This window comes from Canis lupus, chromosome 4, assembly GCF_048164855.1.
Source record: "Canis lupus baileyi chromosome 4, mCanLup2.hap1, whole genome shotgun sequence".
Classification (NCBI taxonomy): Eukaryota; Metazoa; Chordata; class Mammalia; order Carnivora; family Canidae; genus Canis; species Canis lupus.
The window spans coordinates 3,328,455-3,351,614 of NC_132841.1; the positions used below are offsets into that span (position 1 = coordinate 3,328,455).

The 23,160-nt window shown below is 39.9% G+C and overlaps 1 protein-coding gene across 1 annotated transcript in view; it reads right to left on the minus strand.

Moving 5' to 3' along the window:
* The window catches only part of RYR2 (ryanodine receptor 2), a 753,550-nt gene that overhangs the window by 27,360 nt on the left and 703,030 nt on the right, over positions 1 to 23,160 (minus strand). The window contains exons 90-96 of the mRNA XM_072822940.1: positions 14,210 to 14,314; positions 11,284 to 11,365; positions 7,941 to 9,238; positions 6,893 to 6,960; positions 5,279 to 5,426; positions 2,232 to 2,318; positions 1,409 to 1,627 (exon numbers count right to left, since the gene is read on the minus strand). Coding sequence (XP_072679041.1) covers positions 1,409 to 1,627; positions 2,232 to 2,318; positions 5,279 to 5,426; positions 6,893 to 6,960; positions 7,941 to 9,238; positions 11,284 to 11,365; positions 14,210 to 14,314 — 2,007 coding nt within the window. The remainder of the gene's footprint in view (positions 1 to 1,408; positions 1,628 to 2,231; positions 2,319 to 5,278; positions 5,427 to 6,892; positions 6,961 to 7,940; positions 9,239 to 11,283; positions 11,366 to 14,209; positions 14,315 to 23,160) is intronic.

Below are 23,160 nucleotides of genomic sequence, written 5' to 3' on the forward strand. Positions count from 1 at the left end.
TAAAAAAATTCAATATATCTTTTATCACAATATATTTATTATATATCTATATCTATCTATCTATCTATCTATCTATGAGACATGAATGGCTACAATAAGATATAGTAATGCTACTAATATTCCAATATGCATGCTTCTAAAAAGTGCAGTTTTATTTGTGAGATCTCTTTAATGATTCCACGCTCAGAGTGCCCACATGTGTTTTGAAATAAATTTTATTTTCAGCATCAGCAAAAATCTTTGTCAGTTTGCCAAAATGTTTCCAGAACATATTGATTCTCTTCTCATTTGGACAAATTTTACACAAGGCACAGATAGAAGGATGCAGATGTTCTAGAAGTATCCAAGAATCCCTCCACCCCTCCCCCCAACTCATAAAGGAAAGAAAGGGAGGGACAGGAATTTCTGAAGAAAATTTTACATTCTAGTCTTTTGCTCTAGGCTCTGATTTTTTAAAAGTCTTCTGGAAGCTTCACAGTGAGAGGCAGGAGACAGTGAAATAAAGCATTACCATGAGAAAGTGTCTTGCTAGGAAAAAATTGCAAAGCTAATGGGCAGCCCTGAGTACTCGGAGACTATCTTGAGTTCTTTTCACCAAATTACATTACTCCCTTGGTAGAGATCTACGGATAAAGCTGTATTATTTTCTGGGTGAAGTGTGACAAACTGTAAAGCATTTCTGCCAATGAGGGCATTAGACAGGTACCTAATAACAGGACAATCAAAATGACTGATAGGTTCCACAGGATGTATTCTGTAACTCTAATACACATGGTGGGTTACTTCTGTGGGATCAAGTTTTGTGAAACTGGCCATTAGGTGGATGATTACCAATATGTGACAGAAGGCTAGAATAAGATGACCCAAAGCCACATGCCCTTTCCAGGGAAGCTTGCAGCCAATGTGGAGCTCTGAAGGCCAGGCCCCAATACCCTGTCTCCTCCAAAGCTGGAGACAACCCTATAGGGTCATCCCAGCTTCACAGACTGAAGCTTGTGCATGTGCCCTGTCACATCTAAACCATAGGCCCACTTTTCTCTCTGTCCTATGCTGCTTTCTCCCCTTGCCCCACAGGTGTTGACTCATGGAATGTTCCCTAATAATAATTTTTCTTTTCTTTTTTTTAAAGATTTATTTATTTATTCATAAAGACACAGAGAGAGAGAGAGAGAGAGAGGCAGAGACACAGGCAGAGGGAGAAGCAGGCTCCATGCAGAGAGCCTGACGTGGGACTCGATCCAGGGTCTCCAGGATCACGCCCTGGGCTGCAGGCGGCGCTAAACCGCTGCACCACCGGGGCTGCCCATAATAATTTTTCCATCTCAAAGTCTGCTTCACCAGAAGTCTAACCTGTGACAGACATGCGCACACATGGACACACAGGTACCCTGGTGTCTTACTATCTTACTTTCAAGCAGTAGTATCCGATGATGCAGAAGAAAGAAATGACCGTGTGGAGAATAGCTAAGATCCTCAGTGTGGGCTCCATGTAGCCGCTGCTCTCCTCCAGGACGTAGTGAACCGTGATGATTCTGGGTGACCCACTGTCTAGGCTGCTAACTTTGGCATTTTCACTTGAACTGCGAGTGGAGAGCTCCTTTCCTTCAACCACAGAAGAAGTGGAGACCTGATTCAAACCATTTAAAGTACAGTCAGTTCACTTCCTCTAAGATATCAGCACAAACAAGAAACAATGGAAACCCAGCCTGATCAGTAAAGAGCCAGAGATGAAGCCTGTGTCCCATGAAAAGGCTAAGAAGCAAAGGCTAAAAATAAAAAGAGCTTTTCAAAAACTGATAGCAGAGAATGAGCACATTCTTTAAAATTCCTTCAAATCTAAGTGAGACGAGGATTCTGATGCATGCAGGGGGAAAAAATCAGATGGCTAAGCTGTCTCTCAATTATCAGAAGAATTTAATATAATAAAGGTATGCCACACCCACATGTGGTAACAAGTGAGACAGGCAGCAGATTAGGCTAGGGACACTGGGTTAAGCTCCACAGAATCCAATGTTTTTCAGGTGAAGCATTACCCACTTAGTTTGGAGGAACAAATCTGCTCCAGCCTTACTAGACCACCAGTGATAGGCTTGCTCTCTAGGTTTTCTCTATCATCAAAACATTTTAGAACAGGTTTAGACGTGCTCATTAGTAGATCTGCCAAATCTGTACATGCAATTCAGTCCGTCTGTGGTTTCATATGAGTTATTGAAAGACGAAGATGTACGTACCTTATAAAACAGCAAGATGAAATTGATTGCAAATGCGACAAATAAGGCTAACATTCTCATGTTGTAAAAGTTGCGAGCAAAATAGTTCTAAAGGTGAAAAAAATGATAAGGTCACTGAATCAAGAGATTGACATGTGCAGACAATTTAAATTAAGCATTCCTTCATTTCCCAAAACTATTTCTTGAGAGCCTACCATGTACCAAGTAGCATTCTCATTGCTATAGACAACAGTGAGTAAGAACATCTGGGCCACCACAGAGGACACAAATGATAAAGAAGCATATCCACGATGAAAAATAAAACAAGACAAAATATAATTTCAAGGGATGCTAAATGCTATGAAGAGAAATCTATCACTTTAAGGCCTGAGGGAATGGGGGTGCTATTTTAGATAGGCAGGTCAGGGAAGGCTTCTCTTAGGAAGTGACATTTGAGCAGAAGTCTGAATACCATCGGAAAGCAAGGCAAGTGAACAACTAGGGAAGAGTGTATCAGAGAGAGAGAGAGAGAGAGCACATGGGGAGGGGGGCATGAAAGTTCTGAGTTCAAAATGACAGTGTACTTGAGGGATGGTGAGAGAAAAAGCACAGTGAGGAGAAGAGGGGGTGGGAGGGAACAGATCAAAGAGGTGAGCAGGACATAGATGTCCAGGCTCCTGATCAAAGTTCATAATCTTCCTTCCAGTGCAGTGGGACTTCTGGGGCCAGGCTGCCTGGCTGTGAAGCCCACCCTCACCACCCGCTCACTGCACATGTGGACAAGCTCCTAACCACTCCTATAGCATCACTGTGATCATCTGTAAAGTGGGCATAACAACAGAACTTTTCTCAGAGGTTTACTCCGAGGATAATAAGTTCATTGAGGGAAAGTTAGTTACTAATTTGTTATTGTAACTGGAATTATTACTTTATTCTAGGTAAGATAGCAAGTTATTGGAGGAGCTGAAGAGGCCTTCTTACAACCGGATTATGATTTGGAAAGATCATTCCAATTGCTGTGTGGGAAACAGGAGGCAAGAGTAGAAGCAATAGGACTAGTTTGAGCAGGAGGGGATGGTACTGATGGTGGTGTCCTGGACCAAGAGCAGCTGTGGAGGTGGAAGTACTGAGCAGACTCTGGCTATACTTGGAAGACAGAACTGGGAAGAGTTACCACTGGATTGGATTTGAGGGAGGAAAGAAAGAGAGGACTCAGACACAGTAATCTTCTGGATTTGGGATCAGAGCACCTCAATAAATGGTTGGTGCTATTTATCAGCTAGAAAAAAACACCTAGAGGAGAAGTAGGCTTAAGGAAAAAGGAGATGGGAAATACCAAGTATTTGTTTTACTATTAAGTGGGAGAGGTCTATGAGGTATCCGAGAGGATATGCCAGGAGCTTGAGCATAATAGGTCATATCAAGATGACAATGCACCCCATTATTGGTCTCCATGTACATACCCCATTTGGGTGGCATCATCTCCCACACAGAACTCTGCCTTTACTGCCATGGCTTACTGGACCAAGACAGCCTACCATAGCCATACCAGGTCATCACGTTGGTGCTTCTCGTGGAAGGTTGGAATTGGGTCATGGAGGCTGAGTTAGTAACCTTGTTTATCTGAGCTGGCAAATCACTAAGACTTGAGAGACAAGGAGCCTGTGGTGGCCATAATTAGTCTTGTACCTGCACACTGGTGGGCAGAGAAAGTCATATGGAAAGAGAAGCAGGAAAGCGGTAAGAGAGCATGTGACCCTGAGGCAGACAATGGAAGAAAGACCTCACTGGCTTGTTTGCACATCTGTAGTTAAATACAGTCTTCAGGAACCCATGGGGGCCACAGTGGGTTATTGGGGAGCCCATTCAACCTCATGCCCTACTATCTATGGTGCGCCTGCAGCCATGGCAACTCTTACAACACAGCAAATCAGTGATTATCCAGAGTTATCTACAAAATGTTTATGTTCAGGATACTTTGTACTAAGAGATAGGAAGAAAGTACAAGATAGTTTAAGAGGACATAGCTGAAACTATTAATTATGTTTGCATACCTTACCTTATATAAGAATGTGTAGTATTTATACATAAGCAGTTAGAATATATAATTACTGAGGACAATCCATTTCCCTTACAGGTGAAGTGCTATAGTATACTGAGTTTCTTAACTATTTTTGATTTCTCAAAGGCTGTAAAACATCAAATATGATTTTGTCTTTCAAACGGCTTTATTATGCATGTTCGTATTAGTTTCTAGGTCTGACATTATTGGTCAATACCTCTTGTAGCTTTATTCTACACACTCATCTCCCAACATTTTGCTGCTTTAAAAAATCATATATAATAGAATAATAGGGCTTTCAACCAACATCTTGTATGAATACAAATAGAGAACTACACCTCCTTTGTTTTTCAAATATGAATATGCATTTTATTAATTTAGGAAGCATTTCTGCAAAATATATAGGACACTACATAAAGAACTATCTTCTCTCTTTTCATTCACTTTTTGTCCTTGTTTCTATTTAAAGAATAATTCTTGAAGAGACCTTTTTATTACCAATAGAAAAGTTGGCTCACTACATTAATATTTTTGTAACTGGGCTTTTAATAAAAAGGTGATGTTCTAGAAAAACTGATTAACCCAGTTCTGGAACATCACTGTGAATTACCTGTACCCTGAAAGTCATGTTTTACTTTCATGCACTGCAGACCCTCATACAGTGTCCTGCAGAGCATATTTATTAATCTGCCCTAAAGTCTTTTTGGGAAGACACTGGTTGCAGTGTGCTGGCAGTCACTAAATCAGATGGGTTCGGGTAATGTGGATGTGTGTGGAGGTTATGGTTTGATGACAGGGAGCAGTGGACCAAAGGCATTTATTTATTATAATTTTATAATTATATATTCATATTTATAAGCACACTCAGGTGAGTAAATAAAACAGACTTGCATACTTGACTTGGTCCCAACTGCCACCCAAGGAAAGGTCAATGAATATTTACTGGGCCTGACTTAGCACTGTCTCACAATATATCAACAACAATATTCACTCTAAAACATCTTACTAGAAGTTTCTGTTGATATGCTATGATTTTCTTCCAGAACGCTGACTCGGGAACTTCCGGCTCTCCATATCTATGTGTGTGGAGTTGCCTCAGCTTCTGTTTACCCTTATCTTCCTTGGCTTTTTCTTCTTTCTCTCCATCTTCTCCCCTATGAACACAAATGAATGAAATATAAACCATCCAGGACCTAAAGAGATGAATGGTTTGTGCCAAATTATATAAATGAACAAATGTTTAAATCATAGTATTATTGTTGAAAATGAGTTCCTCTGTCCACTGCATTATCATATTCAGAATTTTAGAATTAGGGGTAGGATTTCTTGCTTCTTCTTGCCGCCCATAGATGGGCAGTCCTGTGAAATTCAAATCTAAAGGACATTTACAGGCTTGAAGCGTCTTTACAGCTGTATGTAGTCCATTCCCTTCTAATTGTGCAGTAAAAACATTTAAAAAAAGAGAATAACGATGAAGACTTTTTTTTTTTTTTGCTGTGACTTTCCAACAATCTTATTTTTAAATTATGGTCTTAATGTTCACTTTTAACACTGATCAGCCACTAGGACTTAAAAAATCAGAGGCATATGCATTTGATTGGTCACATGTATGAAGCCGGTCGAGATATTAATTTTGCAGACAGTTATAGAATCAGAAGCCCTGAAATTTGACACCTGCAACCCTCCTGGGTGCCAACTACCAATCTTTGGTTTATTTATGGGTAGTCACATATACATAACCCATATCTAACCTTAATCTGTATGAGGTCTAACATTATTTTTAACATGAAAGAACTATCATGGAAATGACTGTCATGACATTACATTTCATTCAAACAGTCATTAATGTGGCCATTTTTATAGCCATGCAGGATCTATAAATAGTGCCGACTATAAAGAACAGCCAAAGAAAATAACAACGAGGAGAAAAATAAAGTGCTATGCAAGCACAGTGACCCTTACAAGCACTTCAAATTTGACTTCACTGATTCTTTTAAAGGTATGCATATGAAACTATTTCACCTGGGGGAAAGATGTAGGTTTCAATGGTTAACTGAAAGCCAGTGTTATCAGAAAGTGATCCATTTTTATTGCTTTACATCCAGCTCTTTATTTCTTGTGGCTCCAGAGCACCGGGAGTGTGTGTAGGGGGAAACGAAGATTTCTGAGTCCCGCACCAGACCTGAGGAATCAGGGATCTTTGCAGTGGGGCCCAGTGATGGATCTTTGTTTTTAACAAATTTGCCAGACAGTTTTTATGCATGAGGCTCTGGGGCCACACTTTGAGGGATGTCACTGGAAGGATTCTATGCAATGGTGTTCAGAACATTCGTCTCCTCCCTGGCTTAGGAGGACAGAAGTGTCTGTGTGGTTTTAGGCACAAAGCTGTGGACAGCATGACACGGAATCCCTGGAGCCATCCACGAGCAGAATCCTCGTAGAACAAGGCGGAAGAGATGGCGTAGCAGCCCGAGGGATGCTCTCCTCCGGGGCCTCTCCTGGGGGATGGCAGATTTTGTCCTGTAGCAGGGGACTATCATGTCCCCAGAAGGGAGAGAGGGAAAGCACAAGAAAATGAGACTTACTGAAACAAAGGGAAGTATACAGAAACTACACATACTCAGCCTTTTCAGGTTCCGACTTGTTTTCTCCTTTTTCCTCCTTTTCTTCCTCTTTGGCCTTCTGTTCCTGGAATGGGCCAAGGGGGAGAAGAAAGAAAAGCAGGATGACGTATCACCGCCTAATGAGTTTAGGGAACCCTGTGACCTCAAGCTAAATCATAACCTACAGGTGATACCCTCTTGCCACACACACCCTTCACTCCACTGGTGAAAACTTTCTCACCCTTTTCCACTCGTTCCTCCCATGCCAGCAGTAAGCACAGGCCTGCTGGGTTCTTTCTCACTTTCTTTTCATACTTCACAAGTACTTTCTTTACCTCATCCACTTATTCAAACCCTTCTCACCCCCAAGGCAAATCTTAGTCCCCCCTCTTTAAGCTTCATCGAACTCTTCCAAAACATAGTGATGTTTCCATTTTCTCAACATATGTGACCTCTACGGTCTAGGGTCTGCACAACTAAGCATTTATTTCCTAGTTTTTTCGTGTTAGTTACCTCTGTCTAACAAACTCTTTAAGGCAATTTAAAAGCAGGGGTCACCTTTTATATTTCCTTTATAATACCCTATGATACCCAGTGGCCTTAGGCACATGGTAAAGACTCATAAAATCTGTGTGTGGGGACGCCTGGGCGGCTCAGTGTTTGAATGTCTGCCTTTGGCTCAGGTCATGATCCTGGAGTCCTGGGACTGGGTCCTACACTGGGCTCTCTGCATGGAGCCTGCTTCTCCCTCTGCCTATGTCTCTGCCTCTCTCTCTCTCTCTCATGAATAAATAAAATCTTAAAAAAAAATCTATGTGTGGATGGGATGATGCTCAGCTCACTGTGTTGTCATTTGGGTGGGGACTTGTGCTTCTATTTTAACAGTTTAAGATACGTCAGTAATTTGGAAAGAATCTTAACAAGGCCAGCTTGGCCTACCATTTCCCTTGGGAAACTCAAGCCATGTATCTACCAGCACTGTGGCACCAGCACAAGGACCAGTGGCAGGTCCTCTGTCGTGTCCGTCTGAGGTTCAGAGGGCTGCGGTGACTTAGAGGCACTTACCTGAAATTTTTCCTGCACGTCAGGGATGGGGACCGGGTTGCTCATGAGGTCGCTGAGGCCAGCATTGGGATTATGAGGAATGAGTTTGTACTGTCCTCCTTCTCTCTTCAGGTCCAAGCCAAATATATCCGAAAGAAGGTCACTCTCCTCTGTCAGCTCCTTTAGGTCTGTCAGGTCTTCTGAGGGCAGGGCAGCTTCCATGGGTTTCCTGTCCCCCTCCTCGCTATCCCCCCTCACCTCATCCTGTGTGGGGTCCGGCATGTTGGCTAAGAGCTCTGCCACCCTGATCTTCTTTGCCCCTTCTACTAGGCTGCCCCCCAGCAGCAGGCTGCAAATGATACGGAAAAAGCCTCTGGAAACGCTGGCCACGAAGTGCAGGAGGCTCATGAAAATATTCCAATAGGATGAAAAGGCAGCCATGACCATATCCTTCACAGTCATCTTCTTCACTCTTTTCATCTGCTTCTTCAGGCTCTTCAGGCTGAGCATTCGCATGAGGGTCAAGACATTGTACCTGAGAGCCAACAGGGCTGACTTGACTGTCAGAATGGAAAAGAAACCCATCCTGGGCCCCTGCTCTTCAGGCTTCTCCTTCTCACTCTCCTCCTTACTCACTGACCTCTCATTCAAATCCGACTCCGAGATCTGTGCCGCCAACTGCATTTCAAATATGGTGTCCTCACAGAAGTTCACAAAAAGTTCCATCTTCTCCTTTTCTCCCCCTTCATTGACAACGTCAAATATGAACTGCCGTTTGGACTCCTTGACCTGGGGCTTCTCCCACTGGGTGCGGCTGGACTCACTGATTTCAAAATAGACCCTCTCGATGCGTTTGGCACTTCCCATGATCTCGATGCGGCCCAGAAAGGGCTGGAAGTAATTCAGCACACTCTCTGCCAACTCCAGAAACGTCTGCAGCCGGGTGTCATTGGGCATGTGTTCAGACAGGTTTGTCAGGAGGACGGCAACGTTGAAGCCTATGTCCTTTGCGGGCTCATGGAAGCGTTTGACAAACTCTTCATAGTCGAGAGTCTCGTTTTCATCGGTCTCTGCACAGGACAGAAGAAACTCGGTTTCTGACTGTGTATAGTGCTTATGACTCTCCATCGCTTTATGGAAGTCCCTCTTGGAAATGACTCCTTTGCCATCGGGATCGTATTCCTTAAATGTGTCTGAGGACGTCAAATCTTTTAATTTTAAAAACATGTCAAAAAACTTGAGAATCATCTCCACATTGTTGGAAGATTCCACAAGCATATCGACCATCTGTTTGCCAATGGTTCCATTGACGACATTACCTGGTGGTAGAGAATTGCATGTGTTCAAAATAAACATTTTTGATGAAACAAGTGTTTACAGAAAAAAATGACAATAGAAATCTTACATGACATCTGAATCAAGGATACCTCCTAGTTTATATTCTGTTGCATGAAGTCTCAGGAAAAGATGGATAGTTATTTGTTAACTCTAGTTTAAAAGAGTGATTACATAAACGCATTCAAAACTGTATTTGCAAAGTGGTTAGACTAACTCAAGTAAAACAGTATTTGAACAAAAGTTGTTTTCTTTCCTCCAACTGATCAAGGAAGCAACATGTTTTCAGATAGAGAAAATGGGGAAAACATATATATCCTAAAGCCAGAAACTAAAGTCTGGTTTCATGTTAATAATGAAAATGAGTATTTGGACAGCTTTTTAGGATTGAAAAATCACTACTTGTAGACAACACCTGATTTAATGTTCATATGTCTGAAAGGCAGGTACTTTTGATTAATTCTGAGGAAAGCGAAGTTTAGTAAGGCTAAATCAATGTGCCTGTTGTGACAGGATTATCGAGGGTGAGTGCCAGGACTTCAAAGACATCCTCTGAAAGCAAATTATGTGCTCTTTCTGACGTACAATGTCAAGCCTCTCCCTACATTTCTTCACGGTCCAGAATATTTATGGTCAGAAAATGGAAGATCACTGATAAGCTTGAGAAAATTAGATATTATCCTAAATTATAGAGTCATAGAATGCTTTTATTCCTTGAACAGAATGTGCAGTATAACATAAACACAGACAACAGAACAAAGACACATGGTGAGGTCTGCTGGAGTCCACTTGAGCAGCATAAACACGTGGTTAACAGCAACAGGCTCACGAGCCACGCTGGTGGGTTGGAATCCAGGATCCACCATCTACTAGCTGAGCAACGTGGGCAGATTTCTGTGCCTCAGTTTCCTCATTTGCAAAACAGTAGTAATGATCCTATCAAGGTCATAATCCTATTAGGATTAAATGAGGAGCTGATATATTATAATGGGTGAATTTACGTTGTCGCGGGTGCAGTCACTGCTGCTCCTGCAGATGTTCTGCTCTTCATTACTATTATCTAGACTAAAATTTGATTTGAAGTCAGATAGAAGGTCCTGCACTCAGAGAGTGTACAGTAGCTTCCACATATGGATTTTTGCAAACAACATTGCATCTTTAAAGTCCTAGCACAAGGCATGCCTCTTGCCTTCATTAATCGAAGCACAGTTATGCAAAGCACGGCAGACTAAGAAACAGGAAACTTAGGAGGGATTCAAGAAAAAATGATAGGTAACAATAGCAAATATTTTTTAGTGGCTTTGGTTGTATTCACGTGATTTCACTGACTTCTCACAGCAGTCTGTCATTACCTCTATTTCATGGAGGAGGAAACAGAGAAGGAACAAGTGCAAGGGTCACACTGCTAGGAATTAGGAAGGCAGGGATTTGAACCCAAGCTCTTGTCCACCACACTTACTATCTGACACAGAAGAGAAATGCAGTAGCAAAGAAAGACAAGTTGGAAAAAGAAAAGAGAGAGAATGACAGCAGAGGGAGGCATGTGGTGGGAACACAAGTTTGCCACCAGCAGCTGCTGTGGGAGGTGATGCCCTCTGTTCTCCTGCAGGATGCAAACAAACCCTGGGAGAGACACAGTGCAGCCAGCTCAAGGCAGTGTTTTACACAGTTGGAGTTTATCCAAATGCCTGTAGTCCCCCCTGACCACAAACAGATGAACAAATAAAATCTGTATATACTACATGTCTGGAGAGTATATATTCTTTAGGATATCATATTGAAATGAAAAGTGTCAGTATACATTACTACTGGTTTCATCCCACAGCTATATTAACTGAGATCTGTAAGATATCTCTTTTTTAAAAGGTAACTTTGAGAAAACAGTAAAAGTCAGCAATAAATCCAAAGTATCTGTCACATCCCAGGGTTAATATTTTATTCTTTGCAGTATGCTGACTCCATAAGCAAGCACAAATTGGTCCTTAAAATAAAAGAATAATGGGAACTTGAAAATATAAATCAAAACTACCTTCTAACATGGACAGCAACATGACCACCATATCCTTCTGAAGATCCATTAATTCTTTTAATAGCTCAATTTGACTGGAATCCTGAAATATTAACATGTTATATTAACATATAACATATATAGCATATATCATATAATACATAACATATATATATTGCTTTTAGATAATATGAGAAGATTATGTAGTAAGAACAGCATTCTTATTTTCACAGAGTACTGCTTTATCAAATGTAAACACTTTCCAGAATTATAGAGCTTTATAAATTATAAAGTTTCCAGAATTATAAAGGCCAAGCATTAAGTATGTAGCTTATTGCAAAGAGATATGCTTCAGAATTAGTATTTACTACTGATTCTATCTCATTTTATTAAAGTATACATGTGGACAACGAATAGGTCTAAGAAGAGCACACAAGGATGAAAGCAGCCGCAGATTCTCAGGGCCACACAAGACTCAAGCGCCTCCACACATTTGACATCTTTCTTTAAGACTGTACTTCTTTCTCCTTCTTCCTAACTTATTATACAAAAATGCTACATGTTTTGTAAAAATTAACTTATTCTAGAAAAAAAGGCATAATAGTGATATGACATAAATTCATTTTATATAAATCTAACAAAAATGTTCCCAAGTACCACCTATATGAATACTGTTTAATGTATCTTATTTACTAATTTTATTAAACTTCTGATATTTCTCTGGTTAAGATTTTCTGTTTTTTTGTTTGTTTGTTTGTTTGATTTTGATTTTTCACCATGAAAAAATTCTGTTACAAAGATATATTGTGTCCACACTTCCTTGCTTAGATTAAGCATCTAGAAACACAGAACATAGGCAGCCCTGATGGCTCAGCGGTTTAGTGCTGCCTTTAACCCAGGGTAGGATCCTAGAGACCTAGGATTGAGTTCCATGTCAGGCTCCTTGCATGGAGCCTGCTTCTCCCTCTGCCTGTGTCTCTGCCTCTCTCTCTCTCTATGTCTTTCATGCATAAATAAATAAAATCTTAAAAAAAAACACAGAACATACTTATGTCGACATTAGGAATCATCAAGTCTTGTTTTCATTTGAAACTATGCTTTGTTTCTTTCTAAAAAAAACTATACAAGGTATCATTTTATTCATTTAGATTTTGCTACATATAAGGCTAAATTTCCCTATGGCTGGAAGGATGCGACTTTCTTTCTAAATAGTGTTCCTTTGGCTAGGTCTACAAACTGAACAACTGCTAGATAGCACCACATGTTAAAAAAAATAATGGAACTACACCAGAAAGACAGCTCTCTTGTGAGTGTCTCTCAAATTTGGTGTCTGTCAAATTTGGTGAGTGAACCAAATTTATATTTGGTTCATGTTGGTTTCCTTTACTTACTAAAATGTCATTAGTAATTAGATGAAAGAGCATGTTATTTCCTTATTTGGGGGAAGTCACCAATAATTAGATGTTGACAAGACTCTAGCCAGGCTCTTCTGAGTCCTCTTCTCAACTAGGATTCAATCTTGGGCTGTACAGTCTTGAACAAAATACTGATATAATTTCTACCAGCTCAAGGATGCATCCCTAGGATGATCCTAGCTCACCTTAGAAGGATTTCCTGGGAAAACTCAAGGCTGCTAAAAAAAAAATGTCTTGTTTGTGCCAGCTGACACTTGAGGACAGGTCTCATCTCCCAATCTCTATGTGAGAGTAAGAGCTGAACTTCAATAATTGCCAGCCTACAGACACAGCTGGCCTAATCATAGCTACACTGACCAACCCTTTGCAATTTCTCCCTTCCTGCCTCTACTGACCCTCTGCCTGTTCCATCACTCTCCCTATAAAATACTCAGTCACCTCTGTACAAATCACAGTGGAGCTTGGTTCATGCTGAACTCTTTTTTCACTGTGATAGTTATTACTGATTAAAACTTGTCCTCACCACTTTAACCAGTGCCTGGCTTTATCTCTGATAATATGCTCCTGCTTATAGGCCACGGGGGTCAGGTGCAAGTATCCTCACTTTACTGGAGGAACGGGAGCTGGCTCACCCATACTATCATGCTGTATGTGAATGAAAACACCGGGTAGGACTGGCAATCTTTAGGCCTTAAATACAGCATTCTTTCCTCTACCTGACACCTGGCAAACACCTAAGCCCTGAAAGGCATGTCAGATCTCAGGACCCACCATCAAAGTTGGTCGCATCAAAGGGATTTATTTACTCTTTTCTGTACATCTGTTCTTTACATACTTATCCTTTTATATTTTTTCTCTTTGACTTTGGCAAAGTGTCCTGATAATAAATGAATGTCAGCTGTTGAGAAGAGCTGCTTATTTATGACTCAGTAAGAAAACTCTCTTTAACAAAGGATTTGCAGATTACAAATCCTTTTTCAATTACCTGGAGGGAGGAGGAAAATTTCTGTGAATAATCACCATGAAGGGGATCTTTGAAGGACTGTAAAATGTACAATGCTTGGGGACTACATTGTGTTATTTCTCTATTATATTCAATTTCTTAATATCTTTTGTTCTCAAATTTGAATATGGCTCCCATCTATTCTCAGCTTATACAAAATTCTTTTATTAAAAAAAAATTAAATATAGAGTAGAAGAAGGGCGCCTGAGCAGCTCATTTGGTTAGGCACTGACTCTTGATTTTGGATCAGGTCATGATCTCAGGGTCATGAGATGGAGCCCCATGTCAGGCTCTGTGCTCAGCGCAGAGTCTGCTTGTGATTCTCTTCCTCTCCCTCTGCTCCTCCCCCCCGTTCTTTCTTTCTCTCTCACTAAAATAGATAAATAAAATATTTAAAAATGCAGAGAGTGTAAAAGATGTCTAAAAAGTGCATCTAAGAAAGATCATATTTAAACAAAGGTAAGTATGTTGAATTTGCCAATGATTACAGTCTTTCATTTGTCATTTAGGATGAGAGAAGACAGTTTACCTGAGATAGCTTCATCTGCATGTGGGCAAATACATGAAGAAAGCCCACAACTGCGTCCCACAGCCTGCTGTGGGCCAGGCTCTGCTGATTCCCAGTGCAAGGACCCTGGACCAGAAACATAGATAGCAACTTAACAGATAGATAGATAACTTAATTGCCAAAATAAACTTTACAGTAATAAGCAGGGAAAAAATTAATTTTGTGTTTACATATCACCAACATGGAAACTGAAAAGATAGGAATCCAAATGAAATATACACAGTGATGATAATGGTCGAGTACCCTTAGAAGATAAGCATACTCTTCTTTGAAATGTTTAATGTAACAAATTCTAAAAACAGTTTCTCAAGGATTTTCACATTCTCTTTCTGTATGCATAATAAAACAGTGACAAAAAATGATGAATTATCTCATTTTTGTCTGGTTTTTAGTTTCTTTTATTTAGAGGAAGAGGGTAGAATTCAGTTGTTCTAGTTATTAAGTCAAATCAATCAGTAGTTACACCTGATATGAAAAGTATCTGAGATTAAGCTTAAGAAATTACTTCGTATTGCTAAATAGTAACTTGGACAAAGCATTCCTGTTAAGGAAAAAGTCCTCTTCAATGCTTTCTTAAATGTACAGATGTTTTACCAATCTTACAACCATTGAGATTATAAAAGATTATTACTTGGTCATTAACTTCCCAAACCCAGAATCCAGGGCAAACGGAACCTAACCTTGCTCTCTTAGCTCACACTTCAGTTTACGTAATACCAGAGAGTACGTCTTGTAGCATGCAGAATGCTTGAATGGAGACGTTTCTATATTTATTTTGCAAAGAAAAATTCTACAATCACTAAATTTTGCAAACACACCTACATCAACCAGGGAAGTAAATAACAGGGATTTTAGTAAAAAAAGAAAAAATATATATATACAACACAGTTCTTAACTTCCAATTCTTCATTCCTTTTGACAAATTGACTCATAATGGATATAAATTTGAGTGAACATTAAAACACATTGACTCTAGAAACAAAGTGACCAGAAGACACTACCATGTTGAAGATACTGACAGATGTTGAAATGGAACTTTTTCCTGTCTCAGCTTCTCTTCTGTCCTAAAGCTAACAGTAAAAGACAGTAAGTGCCAGGCACCTCCCTATTTCAAAAGCAAGGTGCTAGACTCAGGACATGCAAAGGGGGAGAATAAATAGATCTTTCCATCCTACAGATATAAAGGGGATGAAACTGAAAAGTGAGAGACTCTGGAGAACTCTCCATGTGCTGGGCATCTCCACCTTCCCCTCCTGCTGTGATGGAAAAGGAGAGCATCCTTTATGGCAAGTGAGCAAGGAGCCTTCAAAAGGCTATCCACAGCACTTGGCATCTGTCTCCTGAAGCTGGGTATTTTAAAGTGTGAAGGGCACAGAGTGACCAAGAAAGATGTGTGTTTTCTCATTTGGGCTCCTAAGGAAGAAGCAACCCTGTCCAACAAGACTATGGAATCGTGCCCAAAAACATTGTCTGAAAGGGTGATGTGATTCCAAGGTGGACAGACAGGGTCTGGGGAGTAATCTGAAACTGGGTGGGAAAAGAGGCTTGTCCAGGTGCTGGGAAAAGTCAGCAGGCCAAACCCATTGATCAGAGACAGCATACAATATATGCCAGAGCCAGGCCTGAATTATACATGCCCTGGAAGAAGGGGGAAGGAAAACCTTCTCCCCACCCTCCAGAGGATGGAGAGGATGCCAGAGGGAAAGGCAGGGAAAGAGGAAGAGAAGAAGCCTGTTGGGAGATAGAAGAGAAGTGCAGATCATACACCTGGCCCTCCACCCTCAGGTTAGAGGCATTTCCAGACCAAGGGTGAGGGGAGATTTTAAATAGGATAAGAGGTAAGTGTGTCACTGTGCTTTACCAACGTGGGACTCTGCCTATAACAAAGTGACTGCAGAAATTTTATTTATTTGAGAGTGGCCAGTGCACAAAATCCTTTCAAAGAGTGGTAAAGAAATGGCCTAGAGAACAAGTAAGAGATAAAGCGGTGAGGAGGAGCCGGTTCCTTTAACTTCTAGCTTAATAAATTCAGGCCATTCAAGGGACCAGGCTACAGGGATTTTACTGAATATTTCAGTCCTGGCTGGCTCTTATAGCTCTGGTTTTGAAGCAGTGGATCTTCAGGATTTCACTGGGGTTCAAGTCCAGCATCTGCATAGTGCTTCCCGGTGCAAATACCTGGGTGGGTGTAAAGTGTAGGGGGCTACTAGGTCAACACTAAAATGTTATTTCAGGGGTGCCTGGCTAGCTCAGTTGGAGGAACATACGACTCTTGATCTCAGGATTGTGAGTTTGAGCCCCATGTTAGGTATAGAGATTACTTAAACAAATACTTAAAATTAAATTAAATTAATGCCATTTCAAATAACCTCGACCCCCCCTCCCCCCAGTCAGGAAAAATTTTCTTAATGTGGAATTTAATATTTTAATCAAAAATTAAAATATATAATAAAAGACTCAGATTTTCTGCAAACTCTAGCTGGCCAATAGTTGTTTTTGCAACTCTGAGATGACAGAGTTGCAAACCTAAAGCCAAAGTATCCATGTTTCCTTCTAACGCTGAAACACAGAACTTCTGTACTTTCTAGCACCTGCTCAATCTTAGGCCATGCACTTCTGGCATATGACCACAAATCTGAATGGAGCATGTGCCTCCTCTACTGTGTAACATTCTTATTTTTCACATCTACTCAGTGCCTATATCATATAGAACTTTCACTGACTGCCAGATGGTAGGTTGCTCTTGCTTTCAGATGAACAACTTCTGACAATAACAAATAAAACTTTCTCTTTTCTCACCAAATTCTGTGATCTTATTTTTAGAACTTAGACAATATAATGTCCTCTTATTCAAGCAATTCTTATTCTTCTCCCTTTATCAAAACTGGAATGGAATCCTATAGATGATTACCTTGATTTCACTGGTTTTGGATCTCCTTCTTAAATAATTCTCTACAGTTAGCAAAAATTTGAATCAAAAAAGAGTATGCAGGATCCCTGGGTGGCGCAGCGGTTTGGCACCTGCCTTTGGCCCAGAGCGCGATCCTGGAGGCCCGGGATCGAATCCCACATCAGGCTCCCGGTGCATGGAGCCTGCTTCTCCCTCTGCCTGTGTCTCTGCCTCTCTCTCTCTGTGACTATCATAAATAAATAAATAAAAATTAAAAAAAAATGTAAAAAAAGAGTATGCAATACTGTAATCTAGAAGGCAGTCCAAAGTAAGCATGGAGTTAATGATGAGCTTTTATTCACAATATTAATAATAGTAAATATGATGCTAAAGCAAGATTCTTCAAAATCTATTTCATTAAATTCAGTGTGGTGGCTTGGACTGGTTCCTGGAACAGAAAAAGGACATTCATGGAAATACTGGTAAAGTCAGTATAACATCTGTAATTTAGATTCGAAGATTCTATTTCCACTTCTTGGTTTTGCTACATGTGTCATCGTTACATAAAATGTCAATGTTAGGGAGAACTGGTGAATCTTACATGGGAACTTTCTTTATTTTTTCTTTGCAACTTTTCTGTATATCAAAAACTATTACAAAATAATTTTTATTAATATATGTATTTCAGAAATGGTTAATATATATAAAAATACCATATAAAGTACTAGTAATAATAAGTTAAAAAATGAACAAGCCATAATAAGCCAAGCTACTTTATCCCTTCAATGCTCATACAGAATGTTCTCTGTTACATGAACAAGTGACAGAATTAAGTTTGGAGTTCCAGTTCAAGATGGTGACATAGGAGGATCCTGAACTCACCTCCTCCCATGGATACACCAAATCTACAGCTATGTATGGATCGACTGCTATTGAGAAAAACCTAAAAATTGGTGGGCCAACCCCTTCACATCTGCAAATGAGACAAAAAGCAAAGCATATGGTAGCAGGCAGGAAAGGCTGGGCAGTCCTCACCATAAACCCCACTCCAGGTATGATATCTCACAACTGGAAGAAAACTCAAAACCCAGAGTTACTACCTGAGGAGCAAAGGGATTTATACCTCACAAAGGGCACCCCAACTATTAAGACCAGTACTTGAGAAATGAGCCCCTAAAATTGTGAGGCTCCCACACAAAGACCTAGGGGTCTTGGTGAAGTGAGGAAAGAAAAGCTCATAAACTGCCCCTGAGTACACTGGTCCAGATGGAGCCCCTTGTAAAGCACCCATACTTCATATGAAAGAGACTCATTTCCTAATTCTAAAGCATGGATCTAAGGAACAGGGGCCTGCTGCAATGCTCTCCTGGGAGGGAGACTGCTGGGTGCCATCTTCCTGTTTCTCCACTGCCTCGCTAATACTAGTAGGCACCACCTCTATTCTCCAGTCTATGGGCTCTCTCATCCATGCTCTCCCAGGGCTTGACTAAAGCTGTTGGGTACCATCTTTTTTTCTTTTCCTTTTGTTTTTTTCTCTCCCAGGGGTGTATCATGTTTAAACTTCCCCTTTGTGTTATCATAGCTACTTAGTGCTATCTTTGCTCTCTCTCTTTGCTGTGCTTGGGAGGGCCAGAGGAGAGCTTCTACACATGTCAGGTGGACTTGCAATCCTGGGTCCCATGAGACTATAACGACCAGAGAAGAGTTCTTGGCAGACCCAATCACTTCCAGGACATTGCAGAGAGCAGGTAAAAACATACCCCTGATCTTTCTGAGAAGAGGCCTCTGTGTTTGTGTAAGTGCTTTGGCCTGGGGGCAGGCTCCTGGGGTGGCTCCGTCTCCCTAACTCCAGAAAACTGGCATCTTACAAAAAGAGCTTATATCCTTCTCTGGCTAGTGACACGGAACACCTCTACATTGCCTGGCTCTGGTGGCCAGTGAGACTTAAGCTCACAGACCCATAGGATTGTAACCAATGAAGTAAGAGTTCTTAAAAACTACCACCCCCAGAACATAGCAAGCAGCATAGACCTAGGAGCTCAATCTGTCTGTGAAAGAGGTCTATTAGTTTATCAACAGAGCTGTAGCCTGAGGGACAGGCTTCTCATTAATAAGCTAAAAGCAGACTGTAAATCCTTTCAGAGACTTCTGAGGGCAGGCTTGATCTTCACACTCTTGTTTTGCCACATTCCAGAGCTCCAGCATCCTGAGAGGTGAGATCTTATAAGTGCCTAGTTTCTATGTCCAGTACCCTGATTTGTGTTACTACAGCCCAGGGGACACCTCAGGATCACTTGGCTCTGGGGAGCAGGGTTGTTTGTGTTCTGGGTCCCATGGGACTATAATAAGCAGGAAAACAGCTCTTGGCAGGCTATCACCCCCCAGGGCACTCCTAGGACACCCCAGGCACTGGAAGCAGCCGGAAGCACATTCCTAGTCTTTCCACGAAAGAGGCCTATTTGCTAGTCCTGAAGCTTTTGCCTTGGGGTCCACCTTCAGGTTTGGCACACATCTAGGAACCACAAAGATATTCTCTGGGAACACAGGACAAGGGTTGCCTTCATTGTGTCCACCAACCCCTGTCTCACTAAAACTCACTGGTATCTCCCAGAAAGGAACAGGCCACTCTTTTGGAACCCCGAATTTTACAACTGTTGCCCAGGGGACACCTCTAGATTGTCTTATTCTCTGGCCAGCAGGGTTTATGCTTGCCATCCACAGGACTATATACATTTGCATTTTTAAAAAAGCTGCTGCCTGAAGATCTAGCTTCCAATCAGCCTGATTCTAGGTGCTAAGATCTGCCCCTTTGGGACACTGCACACCTTAAACTACTATCAGTTATTAAAAATGAAATACACTGTTTGGGCAATCATAACAGTTTGAGATACAACCAAGAGCTAGGGCAGGATTGAACAATAAAGTTCATCTCCTATAGGAGGCCACTCCTTCAAGACTAGGAGGGGTGGCTATTTCATCTAACACATAGATACTAATAGTCAAAAACAATGAAGAAACAGGAATATGTTCCAAATGAAAGAACAACATAAAACTTGAGAAAAAAATATTAATGAAACAATATAGAGTTCAAAGGAATGGTCATAAAGGTCCTCCCCAAACTCAGGGGAGAAAGTGGATAAACAAATGAGAAACTGAACATACAAAGAAAATGTATGAAAATTCCAAACAGAAGTCACAGAGCTGAAGAATACAAGAACTGAACTGAAAAACTATCTAAAAGGGGTTTCAACATCAGACAAGATGGAGCAGAAGAAGGATCAGTGAATTTAAAGACAAAGCAGTGGAACTCCCCCAGTCAGAGCAACAAGAATGAAAAAGAATGAAAAAAATGAAGACAGAACAGGAGCCCCAGAAGGAAGAGAAAAGGACAAAAAAACTTATTTGAAGAAATAATGGCAGAAAACTTCCTAGTTTGGGGAAAGTAACCAAATAAGAGAGCCCAAAGAGGCCAAGACACATTATAATAAAAATAATTAAAAGTTAAAGACAAGGGAAGACTCTTAAAACTAGGCAAGAGAAAAACAACTTGTTAAATACAAGAAAACCGCCTACTATTAGCAAACTTTTTCTGCAAAAACTTCACAGGCTGGAAAGGACTTCAACCAAGAATACTCTATCTGATAAAGTTATTATCCTGAATTGGAGAGATAGAGGTTTCCAAACAAACAAAAGTTAATGGAGTTAAAAAACACTAAACTGGCCTTCCAATAAATTTCAAAGGGACTTCTTTGAGCTGAAAGCTAATTAATAATAAGAAAACATGAAAGTATCAATCTCATTAGTAAAGGTAAATACCTAGCAAAGATCATGGATTAATCACTTATACAGCTAGTATGAAGAATAAAAGACAAAAGTAGTAAAAACAGATGTAATTATAATAATTAGTTAAGGGGTACACAAGGTAAAAAGATGTAAATTGTGACATCAATAAACATAAAACATGAGGGTGGGGAGAATAAAAATGTAGAGCTCTAGTTATGTTCAAATGTAAGTTGTTATCAACCTATAATAGGCTTTTATAAATATAGGTTGTTCTATGTAAGCCTCATGGTAACTACCTAGCAAAAACCTACAGTAGATATATAAAAGATAATGAGAAAGGAATCAAACCATACCGTTAAAGAAAGTCATGAAATCACAAATAAAGCAAGAGAGGAAGAAAGAAATAGAGGCATAACAAAAACAACAAAAATTAGAAAATAATGAACAAAATGGCAATCACTACATACCTATCAATAATTAATTTAAATATGAATGGACTAAATTTTCTAATCAAAAGACATAGATGGATGAATGAATTAAATAACAAGACCCATTTATACATTGCCTACAAAGACCTACTTCAGATATATGGACACCTAGATGGAAAAATGAACAAATGGAAAAAAGATATTCTTTGCAAATGGAACCCAAAAGAAATCTGGGTATCTATACTTATATTAAAAAAAAATTAGGCTTTAAAATAAAGATTTTAATAAGACAAAGAAGTCCATTATATAATGATAAGGGGGTTAATCCAACAAGGGGATATAATATTTGTAAATATTTATGCACCCACTAAAGAAGCACCTAAATTTATAAAGCAAATATTAACAGATCTAAATGGAGAAATAGATAGCAATGCAATAATAGTAGGGGAATGTATGTTTTTCTTTCTTTTTTTTTTTTTTGGAATGTATGTTTTTCTTAAGTGCACTTGGAATTATCAAGGACAGACCATATATTAGGCCACAAAACAAGACTTAACAAATTTAAGAAGACTGAAATAATATTAAGCATCTTTTACGACCACAGTGGTATGAAACTAAAAATCTATTATAAAAGAAAACTGGAAAATTCAAAAATATGTGGAGATTAAATAACATATTACTGAACAACCAACCAGTCAAGGAATAAATCAAGAGAAAGATTTTAAAAATATCCAGGGCGGCCTGGGTGGCTCAGCAGTTTAGCTCCTGCCTTCAGCCCAGGGCCTGACCCTGGAGTCCCAGGATCGAGTCCCACATCAGGCTCCCAGCATGGATCCTGCTTCTCCCTCTGCCTGTGTCTCTGACTCTCTCTCAAGAATAAATAAATAAAAAATTTTAAAAAATCTTCAGAAAAATGAAAATGGTAACACATAATAAAAATTATGGAGTGCAGAAAGAGTTCTAAGGGGGAAGTTTATAGTGACAAATGCTAACCTCAAGAAACAAGAAAAATCTTAAACAACCAAACTTTACACTTTATTGAATGATAAAAAAAACTGAAGGTCAAAGTTAGTAGAAGGAAGGAGATAACAAAAATCAGAGCAGAAAGAAATGAATTAGAGATGAGAAAGGATAAAAAAGTCAATGGAACCAAGAACTGGTTCTTTGAAAAGATACACAAAATTCACAAACCTTTATCTATAATTACTAAGGAAAAAAAGAGAGAGAACTCAAATAAATAAAAGCAGAAATGAAAGAGGAGACAAAAACATAAAATATAATGAGATTACTACTACTATGAACAGTTATTCTCCAACAGGACAACCTAGAAGAAATGAATAAAATGGTTGTAGAAACATACAACCTTGCAAGACTAAATCATGAGGAAACAGAAAATATGAATAGACACTACTATGAAGATCAAATAAGTTATTTAGAAATTAATTCCCTACAAATGAAAGTCAAGGACCAGATGGCTTCACTGGTGAATTCTATCAAAAATTCAAAGAAGAATTAATACTAACTATTCTGAAACTCTCCCCAAAAAAATGAGAAGAGAAAGGAATACTCATTTTATGAGGCCAGCATTACTCTGATACCAAAACCATACAGGGACACTGCAAAAAAAGAAAATTACAGGCTAATGTCCCTGATGAACATAGATACAAAACTTCTCAACAAAATTTGAATTCAACAATACATTGAAGGGCACCTGGGTGGCTCAGTTGGTTAAGCATCTGCCTTCGGCTCTGGTCATGATCTCAGGGTCCTGGGATTGAGCACCACAACAACCTCCATGCTCAGCAGGGAGC